We start from the raw sequence: 20,024 nt of genomic DNA, 5'->3' as shown, positions 1-20,024 counted from the left end.
CTACAAATGAGCTGTCCACAGGGGAGGCCCAGGCACCGAGTGAGATAGATTCTAGGGAGAAAAAGTGGTTTCTCGAATATAATTATTCCCTGGAGATCGGGAGACTGAATTACTCTCACCGGCTTCTCTATACGCCAGACAGAAAGCCTTGTATTTACATGACTGTGGTCACATTACACCCCTAGCAGATAGACGGCATGTCTACATTGACATATTGTAAGTCAATATCTTCAGGGACTCGGAAGATCAGAGAGACCGATCATTTAAAGCCTTAGACATGGAGGGACATATGTATCAATAGAAGTCTGACAATTTTCTGTCTACATTTACGCCAAAATTTATGGTGCACAATATACAACAAGAACAGAAAAATATGAAAACCTCAACACTTTCGAAGGGGCATGGGTATGGAGTGTCTAACTTTACAACACATTTATGAATCAGAAAAGAACGAATATGGCGCAAATTTTCTTGTTCAAAGTAGACCAAGTTTAAAATGGTTTTAACGTGAATTAATTTAGGACAATTTACTTTGTGCGCCATGAATTTCCGTCGTGTGTCACATCTTTGTCTACTCAATAAGCAACAGATGATTTGTGTCCGGTTATGTTATGCCAAAAATTATAGGGTTTTTGATACGTGCACTAAATATGTGTTCTTTACAGCCGGCAAGTTAAGATTTTTGCCTAGATACACAGACCAGTCACATTAATGTGACCACCTGTCAAAATCTAGAATAACCAGCATTGGCAGAGCGGACCGCTGCGAGATGTGCAGGGAGAGAGGGGATGTTGTGATGATGATCACTGGGATGTTGAGCCATGCCGACTCCAGTGTCGTGGCCAGTTGTGGTAGTTACGTGGTTGAGCATCCATGGCGGGAACAACCCAATTGAGGTGGTCCCACAGATTCTCGATTGGATTCAAGTGCAGGGAATTTGCTGGCCAAGGGAGTATGGTAAACTCATCTTGGTGCTCCTCGAACCACGCACTTACACTGTGAGCTTTATGACACATCGCATTGTCCTGCTGGTAGATGCCATCATCCTGAGGAAAAACAATTCGCATGTAGGGGTGAACATGGTCTGCAAGGATAGATGCATACTTGTGTTGATCCATCGTGCCTTCCACAATGATGAGTGCACCCAGATGGCTGATGACACGGGCCTTCTGCCATTGGTTATTTAACGTTGACGTCAAAGGTAGGCGGTGGTCACATTAATATGACTGGACTGTGTATTTTGCGACAAATTGGAACCAGAATTTTGGAGCTTCTAGAAACACTCGAGATTTATGAAGGTCCGTCAGGCTGGAATTCTTATTTATCTGTTGACAAAGGGGCACATTTAACACCTGCTTGATGATACAAAAAGTTGCAGTCCCCTGGTTTGCAACCTTTCAAATGGCACTTTTGACAAACATTCTGGCCCTTTTCATGCCAACTTCACCACTTTCTGTAAATTGGGTTTTACAAGGGTGCGTTGAGGTTGGGGGTCAACGGCTCAACCAGATTCATCAACATTGACATAAATGATGCTTGACATGTACATCAGCTACGATATGGTTTAGGTTCCAGTGTAGACACAAGGTATGCCAGAAGACGGCACATTTGTAAGCTGGGTCCATACCGCCTTACGTACGTCACCATCCAACCTCCTCATATACATGCATGCTCAGCCCAACCAAGCAATAGGGAAGTCAGCTGCTGCCAGATACTGGTAAACACAAAAAGATTGGACATGTAGAAATCCAACATGCCCAACCATCTTCCCCAACACCTTGTCCTTGTTGGAGAGTTGGACAACACCATTAGCATTAGGGTTCAACCATCATTCATGTGCATGGTCCCTTTAACAGGTTATTCCATTTATTACAAGTTATTCACAGTCCACCCGATTATGGGAATTGTGGCCTGTACATTGTATGGATGGAGCCGTAGGTTGCACGTGAGCTATTACTTTATCCCTAAGACACTAATGGAGGTCAGCCTTGGCTATCTCCAGGGTCCCATAAAAATGAAACATTAATTTGGGGCACTTGGACACTTTTTGTGATCCCAGTGTTCGGATCTCCATTATAGTCGGTTATTCCTATCCTGTACCATGGAATTACTGGAATATCCCTTTAAGCGTTGGATACAGTTAAACTGCATTGATGTCACAGTCAGACACAGGACTGAAATCCTCAAAAAGAAAGCGACGTGTGAGAAAATGCGCACAGTTTAAGAAGACAGAAGCCTGACACATAGCAGCCATTTACTCTCAATATGAAGGACAGAATGTAACGATGACGCTGAGCGCTGTCTACAGTCCAGGACAGCAAAAGTTTTCTCCGCATTGTTCCCATACACACATCTGCATAGAGACAATAGCTGCCAAATCTATCACAGCTAAATAGAAGGAACGAGGACACAGCGCCCTCTGTAAAACACCAAGACTGCCGTAGCATTACCATAGGAGGAAGCTGAAGAAAAGACTCAACATAAGACGTGAAAGATGGACAGAAATCTAAATTCAGAATCTAGTACAGACATGGAAACATTATATCCTGGAAATAAAATATTGTTGTAATAAAATTCTGTCCCTCTGGATATCGCTGATCTGTAGTCGCACATCTTAACATACATTAAGGAAATGGTAAGAATGGTCATCGTTTCAGCAGAAATTTTCAGATTGGTTTTCTACAGTATACAGTATTGTTCCTATTAATTTAGTGTCAGGGAACCTGTCAGGCCGATTCAGGTCACTAAATCACACACAGGTCCTTATAGACCGGAATTTGGAGTCCCAAATTGCCATCCATTCCCATAATTGAAAAAATAACCCTTTATACATACCAAGAAATGAGTCTTATCGGACTCCTCTCTGCTGCTCCCGGCGCCTGCGCAGTTCTTCAGTGAAGCCAAGGACATATACCCTTATTGCACTGCGGGCATGGCGCAAGCGCTTTGACTCCAAGGTGTACTCCTCTGGCTTCAATGAAGAACTGCACCAGCGGGGCAAGTACAGAGTATAAAACTTTTTCATTTTTATTGAAAGCTTCATAGCAGGGTGATTTGGGACACTGAATCCTGCTCCATAAAGGCCTGTGGGTAGATTAGTGTCCCAAATCAGCCTGACAGGTTCCCTTTAAATACAAATTTAATGAGCTCCCCCTTCTGGAAGGTGCAGGCAGCAAAGTTTTACCATATTTTTTTCTTTTTTTTTAATTATCTTTTTATTGAAAAGTTTTGAACAAACAGAAAAGGCTTATACAATGATAATACACATTTTCAAGACAGAATGAACAATGAGTAATGAACATGGTTTAAGAGGAGTAGGAGATGGCAATGTCAAAAGCGGCCAACACCATATTACATAAACAAATACAGTCGTAGGAATATAATAAATCGTATATAACCTATTAATTTACCTGGGAATATGGGGGAATGTGAGTGGCGTCCGACCATCTGGGTAAAAATCCCAATGGAGGGAGTATAGTAGATGCTGGGGGGGGGGGGGGGGAACAAACCTCGGAAGGGGAGCATCCGTTTGTGAATAAATTAGGGTGGGAGGAGGGGAAAATCAAGTTGAGGACAGAGGTAAGTAGCGGAAGAAGAAGAGAAAGAGTGGGAAGTGTGGAAAGAGAAAGGGTGGCAGAGGCCAGAAAGGGAGAGAGGGGGGGGGGTATAGGTGAGAGGGGGAATGGATGTTACAGTGTGTGAGCCAGGTCTCTCCAGGGCGACCAAACCTTGAGAAAACGAGAGTGCGATCTAGCCTTCCAGCTTGACATTTCCTCAAAACGACAAATCTGGTTGACTTTGCCAAACCATTCCCATTTTGTAGGCGGATCTGCATTCAGCCATTTTTTGGGGATTAAAGAGTTCGCAGCATCCAACAGGAATGAGATCAGATTCCTTTTGGAGGGCTTGTAGGAAGGGGAGGGCATAGAGAGAAGAACCATTGGAGCAGAGATTTCAAAATCCGGAGAAACAAGAGACTTTATAGTCCGCTCCACGTCCGTCCAGAAAGGACGAATGGAGGGGCAGTCCCACCATATGTGGACAAGCGAGCCTACCTGGGATTTGCACCTCCAGCATGTATCAGAGTCTGCAAGGCCATGTTTGTGAAGTTTTTGAGGAGTGTTGTACCACCGGGAAAGGAGTTTGAAATGTGTTTCTTGTAGACGGACACAGGGGGAGAAACCATGCGAATACGCTAGGATCTGTGTCGATTGTTCCTCCGAGAGCGACAGGTCAAGTTCCTTTTCCCAAGCAAGTAAGTATGGGGGTTTAGAAATCTGAAGAGGGCTGACATGCTTGGAGAGGATACAGGAGATTTTTCTCAGATATTGCTGACGTGCCATTACAGCCCTTTCAAAGGGAGTGACACTTGTGCGTATAGGGTGAGATGCATTCCAGCTCTGAATAACCTTCACGACATGGTGCTTGTGTAGGAAAGAGAGGGGTCTGGCTGATAGGAGGGCATCCAGTCTGGAGTAGTCAATTGAGTATGAGAAATCCAACAGATCCACCAATCTATGTTGTAAAAGGCCCTGCCACACATTAAAGGGTGAGGTTCCTACACTGCCCAACCACTCCGAAAGAATCCCAATAGGGGTCAAGAGAGAGGGAGAGGGTGCTAGCTCATCACGGAGGTCACGCCATGTTTCGCAGGCTCCAAGAATCAATTGGTCCAGAGCTTTACATCTAAAGCCTGGGGTACCGTAAAGCCAGAGATGCGCCACGGAAGATAGATGGAAGGTGTCAAGCGATAAATCGGCAATGAGAGAGTTCTGAGTAAAGGTAGTAAGCTCGATCCAACGTTTCAGCTGAATCGCCCTATAATACTCCCTGACATCCGGAAGCCCGATACCCCCTTCAAGTTTTTTTCTCATGAGTAGGGAGAGAGCGACTCTCGCCCTCTTGCCATTCCAGAGGAAAGAGGAGAAGATATATCTCAACGATTTGAAAAATGAGGTGGGCAGGCGTATCGGAAGCATGCGAAGTCGATAGAGCACTGTGGGTAAAGCGTACATTTGCAAAAGATTTCGTCTCCCAAACCAAGAAAAAGAGAACTGACAGTAAGATTTGAGTTTATCTTTCAGTTCAGTGAGAAGAGGTAAGAAGTTAGCTGTATAGAGGGAAGACGGATCCGCAGTTAGATGAACTCCAAGATATTTGATCGACGTGGACGTCCAGCGAAACGGAGTAGAGTTGCTTAGGTGGGACACTAAATTAGAGTGCAGTGAGATGTTCAGCACCTCGGATTTTTCTAAATTGGCTTTGTAGCCTGAGAATTCCCCATATTCGGTGAGTACCCGTGCGATAGCTGGAAGTCCCTTGTCAGGGTTTGAAATGAAAAATAATACATCGTCTGCAAAGGCTGCAGAATGCAGCGTATGTTTACCTATTCTATAACCAGAGATCTCGGGGTGAGATCTTACAAATTGAAGAAGGGGTTCGAGGGAAAGGATAAAGAGGGTGGGGGAGAGGGGGCAGCCCTGTCGGGTACCATTTGAGATGTGAAACGCATGGGAGAGGGTATCATTAACTTTGATACGAGCATGCAGTGCATTATACAGGGAAAATATAGCCGTAATCAATTGAGGGGGAAAATTAAATTTTTCTAGAGAGGCCTTCATGTACTGCCAATCCACCCTGTCGAATGCTTTTTCAGCATCTACCCCTAATAAAACCAGTTTAGATTTAGTTCTCCTGGCGTGTGTAATTGCGTGTATGATACGATGGGTATTGTCTGTTCCCTCCCTACCATGGACAAAGCCGGCTTGGTCTGTGTGTAGCAAAGATGGTATCAACGGCTTCAGTCTATACGCCAAAATTTTGGCCCACAGCTTTAGGTCCATGTTAAGGAGTGAAATGGGTCGGTAGCTACCGCATTCTAGGGGGTCTTTTCCATCTTTAGGCAGTATGGTGATGTGGGCTTCTTGGGCTGAGAGGGGAAGTGGGGTACCCGTCAAAAGTACGTTACATGAGCGGGCGAAGTATGGAAGAAGTTCATTTTGAAAAATCTTGTAGTACTGGAGGGGAAAACCATCGGGGCCAGGGCTCTTCCCTTTAGGAAAACTATTAAGTACTTGCCTTATTTCGTCCAGGGATATTGGCTCAAGAAGCTTGGAGGCGATTTCTGGCGTAAGGGATGGAAGGGAGACAGAGTCTAAAAACGCCCTAGTCTTGGAACACCTAAGGCGTTTTTCGTGTTCCGAAAGGTCAGAGGTCAGATTATATAGCTTGGAATAAAAGGTGAGGAAAGAAGAGGCTATCTTCTTAGTAGAGGTGTGAGTGACATTGTCCTTATCGCGTATTGCTGAAATAAAGCATTTCGCTTTCCTTTTTTTAATTATAGAGGACATGAGCTTTCCTCCCTTATCTCCATGGGTATATAATCTGTGCTGATAATGGAGAAACTGTTTGGCGGTCCGCGCATTTCTAAGATCCTTAAGTTTTTCCCTTAACTGCCTCAACTCAGCATCTCTCGTCTGCCTGACACTCGCCTTTCTAATGCGTTCAATATTGGCAATACTTGATAGGAGGTTGTCCAATTCTATTTGTGAGTCTTTCCTAACTTTGGACGCCAGTGAAATGAGAATCCCCCGGATTACGGGTTTGTGCGCCTCCCAAGTAATGGTTGGGCAGGTCTCTTCATTGGCATTAATACTAAAGTAGGTTGTCAAATGTTGCTTCACCGTGGCGGTCAGGTCAGGGCGATCTAGTAAAGATTCATTCAACTTCCAACACCAGTCTTTGGGAGGGAGTTGATGTAATATCAATGAGGCCCCGACAGGGGCGTGATCCGAGATCGATATGGGTTCAATGGTAGCTTTTGTGAATGAGGGTAGAAGGGGTTTGGAAGCAAAAATGTAATCTAATCTCTGGTATGATTTTCTTGGATTGGAGAAAAATGTGGTCTTTAGTGGACGGATTGCGAGAACGCCACACATCAATTAGCCCTAGGTCGCTTAATGCATGTTGCAGCTTACCAAGCGCTCTTTGAGAAATAGCCGAGGTGCCCGTCGAGGTGTCTAGAGATGGGTTTAATGCTACATTGAAATCTCCAGTAAGGAGGACAGATCCTTCAGCAAACAACTCGAGGGTGTGGAGTGTGTCCAATAACCAAGCTACTTGACCTGTATTCGGTGCATATATGTTCGCAAAGGTGTATTTGTGCGATGCAATCGTGCCTTTAACAAAAAGAATCCTGCCATCTGCGTCCATGTAGCTGTGGGATAGTTGAAATGGGACTGAGTGATGGATCCAAATTGACACACCACCAGTGGAGGCTTTGGGGCTAGTAGAGTGGTAGCTAATTGGGAAGTTTTTAATTGGCATGCGAGGTATTTTCCCCATTTTAAAATGTGTCTCCTGGAGAAAGATTAGCTGGGGATGCAGTTTGTGGAGCAGAGTGCAGATTTGGGAGCGTTTGTTGGGCGAATTCAGCCCATGTACATTAAAGGATGTCAAGCTGAGGTTTGACATGTCTAGCCCAGGAGAGACCCGACCGACTAAAGCGCTGGGCCGCTTCAAGGGAGAGATGAGGTTCTAGGGAGAGCGATTAAGATGTGGAATGACAGATGTGGGAAAGAAAAGAGATAGAGAAAGGAGGAAAAAGGGGTGGAGGAGGAGTGTGATGGAATAGAGGGGAGAGCGGAGAAGGAGTAGGGTAAAGGGGAAGGGAGTTTAAACAAATGCTCGGGTTTCCGAGGAGAAGGGACCAGGGGAACAAAAGGGAATCTAGAGTCCTATATGTAGGGGAGGGGTATACTTTGGCAGAGATGCCTGACTTCTGCCAAACAAGTGATTACCTATCCACCAGTTATTGGTGGCGCATTTGAAAGGGGGTAGGAGGGGTCCTAATCGTAAAAACCTTGAACCTGACACCACACTTCTTAGAGAGGGAAATTGGGTAATCAATTATGGGTTAACCACTATTTTAACCAATTGAGGGAGGGAAAGGGTAGAGGTTCGACGACCCAGGGTTATCAAATAATCGTCCATATCAAGGAAAACAGAAAAGAAAAAACCAAAAACAAACAACTGGCCAGTGAACCACATACTGACCCTACTTATATTCGCGTGAAAAATTAACAAGTGAAAATGGGAACCGATGCAGGGCAACGTTTATAACCCAACTGCCTGCAAGAAACCTATAAAAATGCCATGTAAGGTAGAGGAAGGGATGATGGAAGGAGTACGGGGAGAGGGGGAGAGGGAGGGGGTAAAGGCACAAGAAGGGGTGAGGGAAAGAAGGGAGAGAAGGGGGAGACACAGGTTACAAAAATTGTCGAGGACCCCCGTCGCCCCGCGCCACGGGCCCCGCCCCCCGGAGTGGGGGAGAAGGGACCCAAAGCACGGAGCAAAGGGGATATCCCCAACAAGCATCAGCAAGTTAAACCTCAATCTATGCCACCATCTTGAAAGTCCGTGATGATGATGAGTGAGGCCAACGGGGAAACCCCTCAGCAGTGTTGAATAGACGCATTAAATACTAAGCCAACACTCTGGATCGACAGGGGCATATCAGACAAGCTCAAAAAAGTAAGAAACTATAAACGTACTTATAGAATGGAATGCAATAAGCCATAAGTCCAGTAAGGGACATAATAGTGCACCTTAATCAGCCACACGGAGGAACTTGCGAGCTGGACTCTTTCGTACCCTCGGAGATTTCGGCTGTGTTAGCTGATCATTGTAGGCGCCATCCGGGAGAGGGGGCCAGTCATCCATGTCCTCAGGGACTGAAAGCCAGGACGGAATGTTCACGGGAGGAATATCCAGTACCCGCCACGCCATCTCCAGGTCCGCCGGAGTGCGTATTGTGATGCGACGGCCGAGGTGTGAAATAGATAGGCTGAAGGGGAAGAGCCACGCATACTGGAGACCCTTCTCCCGCAGGGCCTCCAGTAGAGGCCGCAAGGCTCGTCGCTTTGCTAGGGTAGATGGTGCAAGGTCCTGGTAGAGTTGAATCTCGCACGATTCATACATGAGAGGTTTTTTATCACGAGCCGCCTGCAAGATAGCTGTAGTGTCCACCGAGGATAGTAGGCCACACACAATATCGCGGGGAGGATCGTTCTGCGCTGGCTTTGGCCGCACTGATCGGTGCACTCTCTCAATTTGAATCTGACCAGCCCTCTCCGGTCCTAGGAGGGAAGAGAAAATGGTCATCATCACCTCTCTTAGTGAGTCCGGGGAAAAGGATTCAGGTAGGCCTTTCAAGCGCACGTTTCTCCGCCTATTGCGATTCTCGAGATCTTCCAGGGAATCATATACTCGGTTCAGGTGAGTGTGATGGTTCGAGAGATGTTGAACCGCCAGGTTTGAGTGTTGCACAATGGCCGACGTAGCTTCTTCCAGGCTGGTCACGCGGCTGCCCATGCTATTGAGGTCCGCTCTGATAGCAGTAAGTTCCTCCATTACTGGAGCGAGAGCTTGAGTCAAGGCCTGGGACAAGGTTTTCCGGAGGTAGGACTTGGAAATAGCAGAAGGGGCTGCTTCCGAGCGCTCCGTCCCCGAGATGCTATCTATATCAGTCATCCGCGGCCTCTCCAGACTGAGTGTCCCTGGGCGCCATCTTGCGCGCCAGAAGCGGCGACGACTTCTTACGGAGGAATTTGTCCAGACCCTGGGTGCCAGTTTTGGTTTGAGGGGTGCTGGGTGGTTCACCTCCCCTGTCCCGACCGTTGTTTCCCATAATAGCCGCTGAATATTGCTTTGAAGTGGGTGAAAGGTTGGTGGTTTGACGGAGCTGCAGGCTCACGCGTCCATCAGAGTTGACGGTTAGGCTCCGCCCCTGCCATATTTTTTCTATTGCTGAATAAAGGACATTATGATACTAGAAATACAGTATTTTGACGGTTAAGGGGGTGCTCCGCAGGCATATTTTAAATGTAGGCACTTTGTGATAATGGGTGACCTGCAATGGTGAGCCTCGCCTCTCTGCTGCCTGAGGCGGCCTATCAAAAGACGTATGAGGAGATGGAGACATATTCAACTGTATCTGGAAGATGAGGATCCAACCCTGAGAACCCACAGACCAAATCGGCTTTACTAAAGCCCTTCAGCACCTTACTGATCACAGGTGAACAGGCTAGGCTGCAGTACTAGGCACAGCCACTACTCTATGTATGGCGCTATACTGAAACATCTTTGTTCTGCTTGCTCTAGTTGTTATGTATAAAGTTGTACATATCTCAGGCTTCATTCACATCTGCACTTTTAGTCCCAGATCCATATCATGATGTGTATATACAGCACACAATGAAGCCTATTAGCTACAATTGGGGTCTGTTGGGTTTTCATCAGGGAACCCAACATTTGTGATGGAATCTGAGACTAACAGCCTCCAATGCAGGTGTGAACAAAGTCTTAATGTTAGCTTATTTAGTAAATTTGCAATAACAGTGATTTGTGCACATGTGCGATGCGCCCCGAGCCTCCTATGGATAATGGATTACCCCTCTCAGCCGCTTCAGCACCAGGATGAGCGGCAGACCAGACGGAGAGTAAGCCGTGGCTCACACACAACACGCGGCGTCTGAACTGTCATTTCATTTCCTATAATTAACAGTATTATTTAATAATCTGTGAAAATGATCCAATGTGTTTAATACCAACAGTAATCCAGTCTGTGGAAACACATCTGTCCCTTATGAAGTCATTAAAGATGATTAATCCTGATTAAATAAATCCTGTTATTGTACTGAATGGAAATTTACTGCTTATGGGAAGTTACTAAGTCATGAAAGGAATAGATCGAAGAACGGAATAGATAATACTAGAAGGAACTGTGTGCCTGGTGGTAGTCGCCCCCAATGTGATAACCTCTTCCTGGGACCCATTGTATGGGTAACCTGAGGGACCATTGTATTGGAAATCTAGTCAAAGTCACCGTTAGGACAGCTCCGGAGGGAGAGCTACTGCGCACGTGCCGGATTTGAATGCAACCTGCTGGAAGAACAGAAGATGAAGGCAGAGAAAAGTCAGGACAGGAGGACATCGCTGGAAGAAGAAAGAAGAGGAAGGTGGGACCAAAGATGACGTTGGATCGTGCACGACCGCCCCCTGTGCATGCAAAGGTATAATTTACATATGATTTTATAGTTTTATTTTAAATCGGGAGCGGGGTTTAAAATAAGATTACCAGGGCCTGAATAGCCTTTTTAAAAGGCTATTCACGCATATGTTGGGCTCATGCAGCAAAATTTTGCTGATAGAGCCCCTTTAATGACTTTGCAATACTCTATCAAGAGAGGTTTGTGCTGTATGCTTCTAAATGTGGCCACCCAGTGGTTGTGATACGTATTGCATCCCGTTGAGAATTTTGCTACATTGTGTGATAATGTATCGAATGGAAGCCCTTCACCAAAGAGCCAAAAGGCAGCCATGTAATAATATATTTCGCTGTCCTAGCTTTGCACAATACATAATCCCAGCTAATCCTCTGCCATGACCTGGGAATACACATACATTACATATATTGTAGAAATGGAAATTAATGTGCAAAATAATGACAATTAATGACGGTCAATAAAAGCTGTAATTTCATAATCACTAGTGACATATTATATTCCAAAGGAATTACTGCAACTATTGTTTCTATTCCACCTATTATATATATATATATATATATATATATATATATATATATATATACTGACCCCGCACAGGAAGACCAAAGACATGAAAGAACATACACTGACCTGAGCTCTGCACCTTTTCTTAAAATGTATTTTTCATACAAACCGTCTACGCTATGTAACTTTTAGTGAAAAAAAAGAAATCTATATCTAGTAAAAAAATCTATGATATTAAAAGAAATCCTGCACTGCCCTCTACTGGTGAAAAACTAAAAGTGCAACGTGATTGTCATGCAAATGTAAGACTATTGGTTGCCAAAAACTTTCATAGCTGATAATCGCTAAGAATGGTTTTAGGATACAATGGCATAGTCCGGAAAATAATACAATAGGTGAAATCTGCAATTATTACAAAAAAAGTACCAAAACCTTGTAACATGGAAAACTTCGAGGTCTGAAGACGACCCTTAAAATAACAAGGAAGCCAAAGTTAATGGGAGATTCCAGCTGTTTGTGTAGTAAATGTCTGCCGCGGTGCAGGAAGGGGTTAATGGACTGTCTGGTAAATCGGCGATGCCAGTAATTAGCAGACGTCCCCCCCCTTCACATCAATTAATGAACAGTCCTAATGAAACAATGAATACACGTCATGTCGTCCTCATCCCGGACGCTGCAGGATTCACACAACTCAGAACCAGTTTTTCCCGCTTGTCGTGTTCTTACGCCCGGGGCGCAGGCCAGCTCTGAGATCATAACTGCACACACAGTAAAGGTCTCTAGAACGTTACCTGCACATATGATATGTCGTCTTAATATTTATATGGCATTAGCTAAAAACTCTTTGTATATGGTTTTATATACCAATACAGATATCTATCGGATACCCCAATGAGCCACGGGGTACTCACAGCCGGTAGCCTGTATCATATTCTTCAATGTATTTACACCAGACAGCTGGTATAGTGTATATACACTGGTAAAACTCCCCATCACAACTATGAGTGATAAAACTTGCTGCCTGCAGTCACCACTAGGAGGAGCTCAGTGCATAGAAATGAATACAGCTACCATTGAACTGAATAGAAGCAATAAACCTTTCCATATACTATGCTCCCCCTAGTGGCAGCATATTGAACAATGCTGCAAAGCAGTAATCAGTGCTGGCCCCTCTTCCCCACTGGCCCCTTAGAAGCCTCTATCGTCTGCTTACATGGGAAGCATGCCACGTGTATTGGTTTATTTTGGCTATAAATGCAACTAGACACAGACCTAAGATAGGGGATAGAACATTATCTATGGAGATTAGTCCTTACTGTAAATCCAACAACGTGTAGCCCCCAGGCTCTGGACCACCCCACAAGCACATCATCCCAGCAATGGTAGTGGTGTAGTGACTAGATGGCTTATATACAATGTACGCAATCTAGCTCATACCAGTCAAAGTAAGTGGAGACACCCATCTGCAGACGGCCTTGTGATAGCTTATCCTGGGGGTACTACAGTCCGGACATGCTTTACATGTCACATTTATCAGTCACAAGATCTGATAACAGCTCAGTCCCATTCACGTGTATTAACTGAGCTGCAATACCAAGCACAACCACTATACAATGTATGGCACTGTGCTTGGTAAACACTGAACAGTCTGCAGATGACTGACCGATGATGTCACATGACCTGTGAAGTTTAGGGACTTACAACCACTGACCGAAACCCAACAAATCTTCAATTGATGACCTATCCTCATCCATGAAAGAGCCCCGGAATCCCCCTTTAAACTATTGCTACATTTGTATCAGCTTTTATGATTCTTGTGATGTGTGAATGGTAACAACAATTCTTTTGCTCTATGATATTACCGGGGATTGGTGGGACAGACAAAACACGGAAGAGTTATCAGTATTTGTGGCAACCAAAATAATCCTACGCCTTTTATATTCTATGTCTACGTCTGAATTATCCCTGTTGGTAAGACAGCGTTCACATTGTTAGACTCAGATTAATTATTATAAAACTATATTTGGAATTTTGCAAAAAAATGCACCGGCGATAGTTCTCCTTTACTGTCCCGGCACATAGGACTCCAGCTAAGTGAACAAAGGCTTCTATGTATGAGACATACGGTATTTCCTATATTATACAGCACAAGTAACATTAATGCACCAGGATCTACTGAGAACATTTTAGGAACCTGATGAATGCTGAGACTCAACACATTCCTGAAAATACCCGAGTGATACATCCCGCAGCAGTGTGGCCGCTCCCCGGGGGCCTTATTACACTGTGTGGCCATTATTTGGATACCTGTGCTATGATGGAGGAAAATATCACCATATGGGAGTAAAGTTTCCCCTGCTGAGATGGCTTACACTGCGCTGGATGAATGAGCTTATACACTGTGACACGCTATCAGAGAGCACAGACGCTGCCTACGTGTAGATGGCGGTGACGTAGCGAGCAAACACTGAATGCTGTTATACTGGAGCCAAAGAATGACTCAATATACAGTATGGAACGTAAGTACTGACAACACCGAGCGGTGATAGACTGTACAGAGAGACGTAGTGAACGGATGCAGCAAAGTAGAACTACACCCTTAAAGGAGGTGTCCGCTCACAATAAGTAACCAGCTATCTAAAGGACCCCCGCGATCAATAGGTTAGGGTCAGTGGCGTAACTAGGAATGGTGGGGCCCCGTGGTGAACTTTTGACATGGGCCTTTTCAGACCCCAGAGTATAATAATCAAAGGGTGGGATAGAAACATAAAAAAACAACTGTCACTTACCTATCACCGGCTCCGCTGCAGTCCTCGGGGGTGTCGGCCATCTTCCTTGATGTTCGGACGTCAAATGACCCGGGACGCCTATGGAAAGGGATATAGGAGGACTTCCACACAAGAAAACATTGTAGCTGCAGGAGCGGACCATGCTAGGAGACACCGGAGCACCGGGGAAAGGTTAGTATGTTTTTATTTACACTTTCTCACCGTCCCTGGCATAACATACATACATATATATATATATATATATATATATATATATATATATATATATATATATATATATATATATATATATATTATAACAGGATTAGCTCAGGGATTGTCGTCTCCTCAGATAGAAGAGCATTTTGGGCCCAAAAATGAAAGTCCAGTCCAGCAGAATTTGGTGCAACTGGCCGCAACGAATTTTGTTAGAAGTGGTGCAGACAAAACAAAAATAAAATACAAAATAAATCCTAGCCGTCCGGCTTCTACCTACAACACAGGTATCCTAGCTATGAGAGCTGGGCCTCCTGCACAGCTCCCTAAACAGAACATACAGCAGTATTACTCTAAGTGGTTTCCCAGGAGCAGAGAGAGCCGTATACCCGTGGGCTGTCTGCCCTTTTATACACACATCTCTGGATACAATAATTCAACCCCACACATCTCAAAAACCTGGAGTGGCTGAGTGCAGTATAGACACACCCAATTCTGCCATCTCCAGCAACCAGACCTTTTTACCAGGGTTTTGGTAAAACCCTCCACCTAAGAACACGGCTTCCTCAGCTGCATCTAGAACATGTATGACAGGAACCTGGGAGAGATGTACACTCCTTCTACCACTTTGCCCCTGGTCCTGTCACTATATATATATATATATATATATATATATATATCCTTTAAGTCCAGCATTTCATATATCTATACAGGGGTCAAAAAGAGACCCCTGAGCAATGAGGTCAACCCCAGATGTTTCCTTCCGGGAGATGCAGCAATGTCTTCTTACCACTACGCAGTACAGTCAATGACGTTACTAGGGAGAGGTGTTCGGGCGCATTACATACTGATTTACATATTGGATGGCACTTGGATAAAACACTCTGGTGACAATGACGATAATGAGATCTGAAAGAAGACACATGGCTCTGGGCAATAGCGAGCGTTAACCTACATCACACACAGCGCTCCGCAAGTCAGATCATTTCATTCCAACAGCCAAGAAGGAGCAGATATTAGGCTTGTAAATATAATATCCGAGTATAATGATCAGCCTGCCCTGACTATATACCAAGCCTGACGCCAGTTACTTAGAGAGTTCATAGAAAATCATTTATTCAAACTGCAAAGTGCTTAAAGGTTTAGACAGCGGACTCATACCATACCCCAATGTGCTCCTGTTCCTATATGAAGACATAGAGAGTTACTGTCTATTGGTAAGAACATCATGCTCCATAAAAAATCACAGGGTGCATATGTCTGAGTGTGCATCAGGTGATAACTCGGCCCCAAACTCACATGCACACTCAGTCATGTGCATGGGCCCTTATGGGTTGTCCTGTATGCAGAAAAACTCCAGCTCTACAGAAAATCCCCAAACCTAAATCTGTGGACCGATAAGGAATCTTACCTTTTTCCCTCGCTGAGAGATATTTGGTGTTCTGGTGAGTAATTTTTCTATGAGATATTCCCTGTTCTGTAACATTAAGCAAAAAAAAAGTAAGATCCCATCCTATTGCCTGACCACAGGGACATACAATGGCCGTGGCCGCACAACTATGACAATAACACGATGACGGGACGCGTACCTTTGCTTTTTGGAAGAATTTACATTTTAGAAGTTCTGCTGCCGTTGGCCTGAAAAGAAGAGGAGAAAACAATAAATATTAATCAATATACTTCATTTTACTAGACGGAAATCATTCATGTCAAGAAATGAGAAAAAAATGACATGGCCAAGGCTTGTCCCCAAATTTCAGCCAACTGGCCCACAAGAGTATCAGGGTTACCTATAGGGGGTGCAGTTTCTAACACAGAAATAGGCTTCAAAGATCCATCAGAACTGGGGAATTTATGAAGACTGGCGTTTCTTATGGATTCCCTGGCTCTGGCCTCTTAATTTCTTTCATGTAGATGTGATTGAACAGAAATCTATGCAAGTCAGGAATTGGTGTATATTTCCAGGTATAACTTATGCCATAGTTATAGTAAGACCTGCCCTACATTCCTGCCCCGCTCCACCTACCTTCTAAAAAAGTGATGAGAAGGGTGTAGGAGCTGAGACGTGCCATCGTGAGCCAAAAATACTTCTAGTCAAGGCACATTTTTGGCCAATGACAATATTTCTTCCACTTCAACGCTGTTTCCCCCTCCAGTCCTCACATTTTATTTATTTTGCATGCAGTCAAGGGACATAACTAAGGCCCCCAAATTTTGCTGTGTAAGACCAACTCTAAGGCCCGGTTCACATCTATGTTTGGGTTTCCGCTTGGGGATCTCCTGAACGGAAACCTATACACATAAAAAAGCGGTTACCTAAGGACACCTATGAACCCCATAGACTATAATGGGGTCCGTGTAGTTTCCGCATGAAAAATGCAGAGAGAAAAGTCTTGCATGCAGCACTTTTCTCACCGCATGTGTCGTATGGAAACCACACATACCCCATTATAGTCTATGGGGTCTGTGTGCTTTCATTGCTAACCGCTTTTTAATGCGTTTAGTATTTCATTCGGGTGATCCCCAAGCGAACTCCGCAAACAGAATACCAAAAGCAGATGTGAACCAGGCCTAAGATTTTCCCCCTTTGCTATATCTATAGTTTGCAGTTCTCTCTGAGCTGCAGGACAGAGACTAGCTGCCATACACTGCACACAGTAAGTAGAGGAGAATCTACTTGGTAACTGTCTCTCAGCCTGGTAACATGCAGGACATATACAGAGAAGTACTGATCTGTAGTGATGTGAGTGAAGTGCTTTGGTTGTGATAGAAAGCTCCTGTTTATATCCAGCATCCCACTAAACCTGTATTTCTCCTATATGTGTTACTGATCCCCCTTCTCTCTCCATAAATTTCTATAGACATTTGTAATTTGACTCATGTAGCTTACTTTTCATCTTTGGATGGATACAGGAAAATTAATTTTAGGGTAATGACCTGATAAGATCAGAAAGAAGAATTTCTCTCTGATAAAAATATATCACAAAGTTTCTTATAATCGCCCGTACTGTTCATTTAAGCAAAGTTTGTTGAAAGCACGGTGTCAATTTCGGAAAAACTCAGTGGCGGTCACCTTGTGTTCTTTGTAAATAGCCTTTTGTACAGCACAGTATAAGAATGAAGCAGATAAAGTGTCAGAGAAATTATTTGTTTGTGCACATTGCAGACAGCACAATCCTTCGGCTCTGTTTATCTCGCTATTCGGCTCGCGCTCTATGACCCGGCTGGATTTCTCAAGAAAAGATAACAAAAAAACAAACCGCAAGGTTTGTAATAATAAGAGAAAAATGAGAAAAATAACATTAATAACCCAAAAATGAAAACCAGACTTTCTTTATTTAAACCTAGAAATAACATTATATTCATTTTACCCTGGAGCCCAGCAGTGTAGATGACACGATATACTGTCACATGGTTACACGTACACACCGTAGTCAAATGGCCGCAAGTACTGTATATGCTGTATACAGACCCTAATAACAGTGCCAACCAAGTGCCTTCCAACAGGTCAGCACAGTGCCCCCTAGGAACAGGACAAGTGCAAAACCTATACATGCCAAGACCTGGCAAAAAGGGTCCTGGAGAGTGGCGCATGGGGCAAATTCAGGTGATGCCTTTTGGGTTTTGTATATGTCGTACAGCTGTTATGAGTCACCCATGCACAATGTCACACGCATACGGTATATTTTAGTTTTCTATACATACCGTAATACGATATTACGGCAGAATAGAGTAGCAGGGGTCATGTGACATGTGCTATTTTCCGTCTTTAAATATTTAATTGACTGCAATGAGAAATCCACAGGAACGTCTCCTCGCTGAAAATACCTCCGGCTGTGAATTTTATTAGACATTTCTCCCACAAATAATTGCTCATTTTTATTAACTTGTAAATCTGTGTTTAATGTCTGCAGAGATTTCATAGCGAAGACAAGGAGCGCCAAGCCATAGACGTGAGATGCTGTCATTGGCGGCTGAATGGCGGCTCATGTGGATGACACCTATCTTGCCCTAGACACGTACACGTTCGGCTTGGAAGAGAGGTGCATGTGTACCAAATGGGGGAGGGTGGAAAGCCGCAGACGGACTACTGTTGGGGTGGCTTATGTCATGGAGAACAAAAGGATTGGGGAGTTGAAATCGAACTGCTCAATCTTACTCTTCCCTGACATCTGCCATTGGGGAGGAGTCGAGAGGACCCGATTCACATTAGCCAAACGTCCCCCTAAAGCCTCCTTATGAATAGTGTACCAGTGTGCTCGCATGACCGGCACTCCATTCACCTCAATTGGGCTACTGGGACTATAACCAGGAATGGCAAAGGCACACTGGCGCTCCATTCACAAGGAAGACTTAGTGGGTAATTTTGGTCCCCCTGTCCTTCTGATCAGTGACTGGGTACATAGTGATCGAACACTTATCACCTGTCCTATGAATAGGGAATAATGTCCAAAACGGCAATACCCCATTAACCTTCCTCATCGGTAATCGCCACCAGAGGTTTTTGGTCACTTACCTTTTTGATGGGTCTTTCTGGAGACAGAGTGAGATTAGTTTCCTAAAAGATTTCCCATATTTCCTCATCATCTCCTTATCTTCTACTCCAGTTTCTAAAGACGGGGGGTCATTTTGCAACGTCAACATTAGAACCTAGAGGATACATATAGGATATTTGTAGGAAGGATACAGTATAGTAGGGGATTATTAAAATTCATATGAAATTGACCTTAAAAGAGGATTTGTCAGCATGTCTAACAAGCCCAATGACATACAAAGACCTTGTCACCCTGAGCATTGTGGTGTCCTGTTCAGCCATTCCATAGATATAAGCCCTTTTATTGTTGATGTAAATTAGGGTCTACTAGCCAAGTGGGTGGTAACATTGCATGACATACAGCACACAGAGACCCTACAATAAAAGGACTTATATCTTTGGAATGGCTGAACGGATCTGGATAAACAAAACACCAAAATGGTCAGAGTGACAGCACCGATCAGATGATTTATGGAATTGGGCTTCAGTTAGGGAATACAAGTTATAGGAATACAGTTACGGTTTGTTCACATGGTGGACAGTGAAGAGAAATTCCTCTTCACTTTCTGCCATCTTACATCAATTCGATCCAACTTTCCGATATTTATTAGGCCCCGATGAATGGGGTCTAACCAACAGGGAGCCTCAAGCCGCAGAATACACGGCAAGATCGAGCAGGTCACTGATTTACCGTATATACTCGAGTATACAGTAAGCCGACCCGAATATAAGCCGAGGCCCCTAATTTTACCATAAAAAACTGGGAAAACTTATTGACTCGAGTATAAGCCTAGGGGGGGAAATGCAGCAGCTACTGGAAAATTTCAAAAATTAAAATGGTCGGAGTTTTTGGGTGCAGTAGTTGCTGGGTGCTGGGGAAGGGGAGGGGGTGTTTTGGTTGTCTGTCTGCCCCTTCCCTGAGCTTGAGGACTGTTT

At 44.3% G+C, this 20,024-nt stretch overlaps 1 protein-coding gene across 1 annotated transcript in view; it reads right to left on the bottom strand.

Moving 5' to 3' along the window:
- The window catches only part of STK39 (serine/threonine kinase 39), a 216,972-nt gene that overhangs the window by 140,332 nt on the left and 56,616 nt on the right, over positions 1–20,024 (bottom strand). The window contains exons 8-10 of the mRNA XM_075284227.1: positions 19,071–19,204; positions 16,144–16,192; positions 15,966–16,031 (exon numbers count right to left, since the gene is read on the bottom strand). Of these exons, the coding sequence (XP_075140328.1) occupies positions 15,966–16,031; positions 16,144–16,192; positions 19,071–19,204 (249 nt within the window). The remainder of the gene's footprint in view (positions 1–15,965; positions 16,032–16,143; positions 16,193–19,070; positions 19,205–20,024) is intronic.

Source organism: Leptodactylus fuscus, chromosome 8 (assembly GCF_031893055.1).
Source record: "Leptodactylus fuscus isolate aLepFus1 chromosome 8, aLepFus1.hap2, whole genome shotgun sequence".
NCBI lineage: Eukaryota > Metazoa > Chordata > Amphibia > Anura > Leptodactylidae > Leptodactylus > Leptodactylus fuscus.
This window is presented reverse-complemented; position numbering and strand designations above follow the sequence as displayed.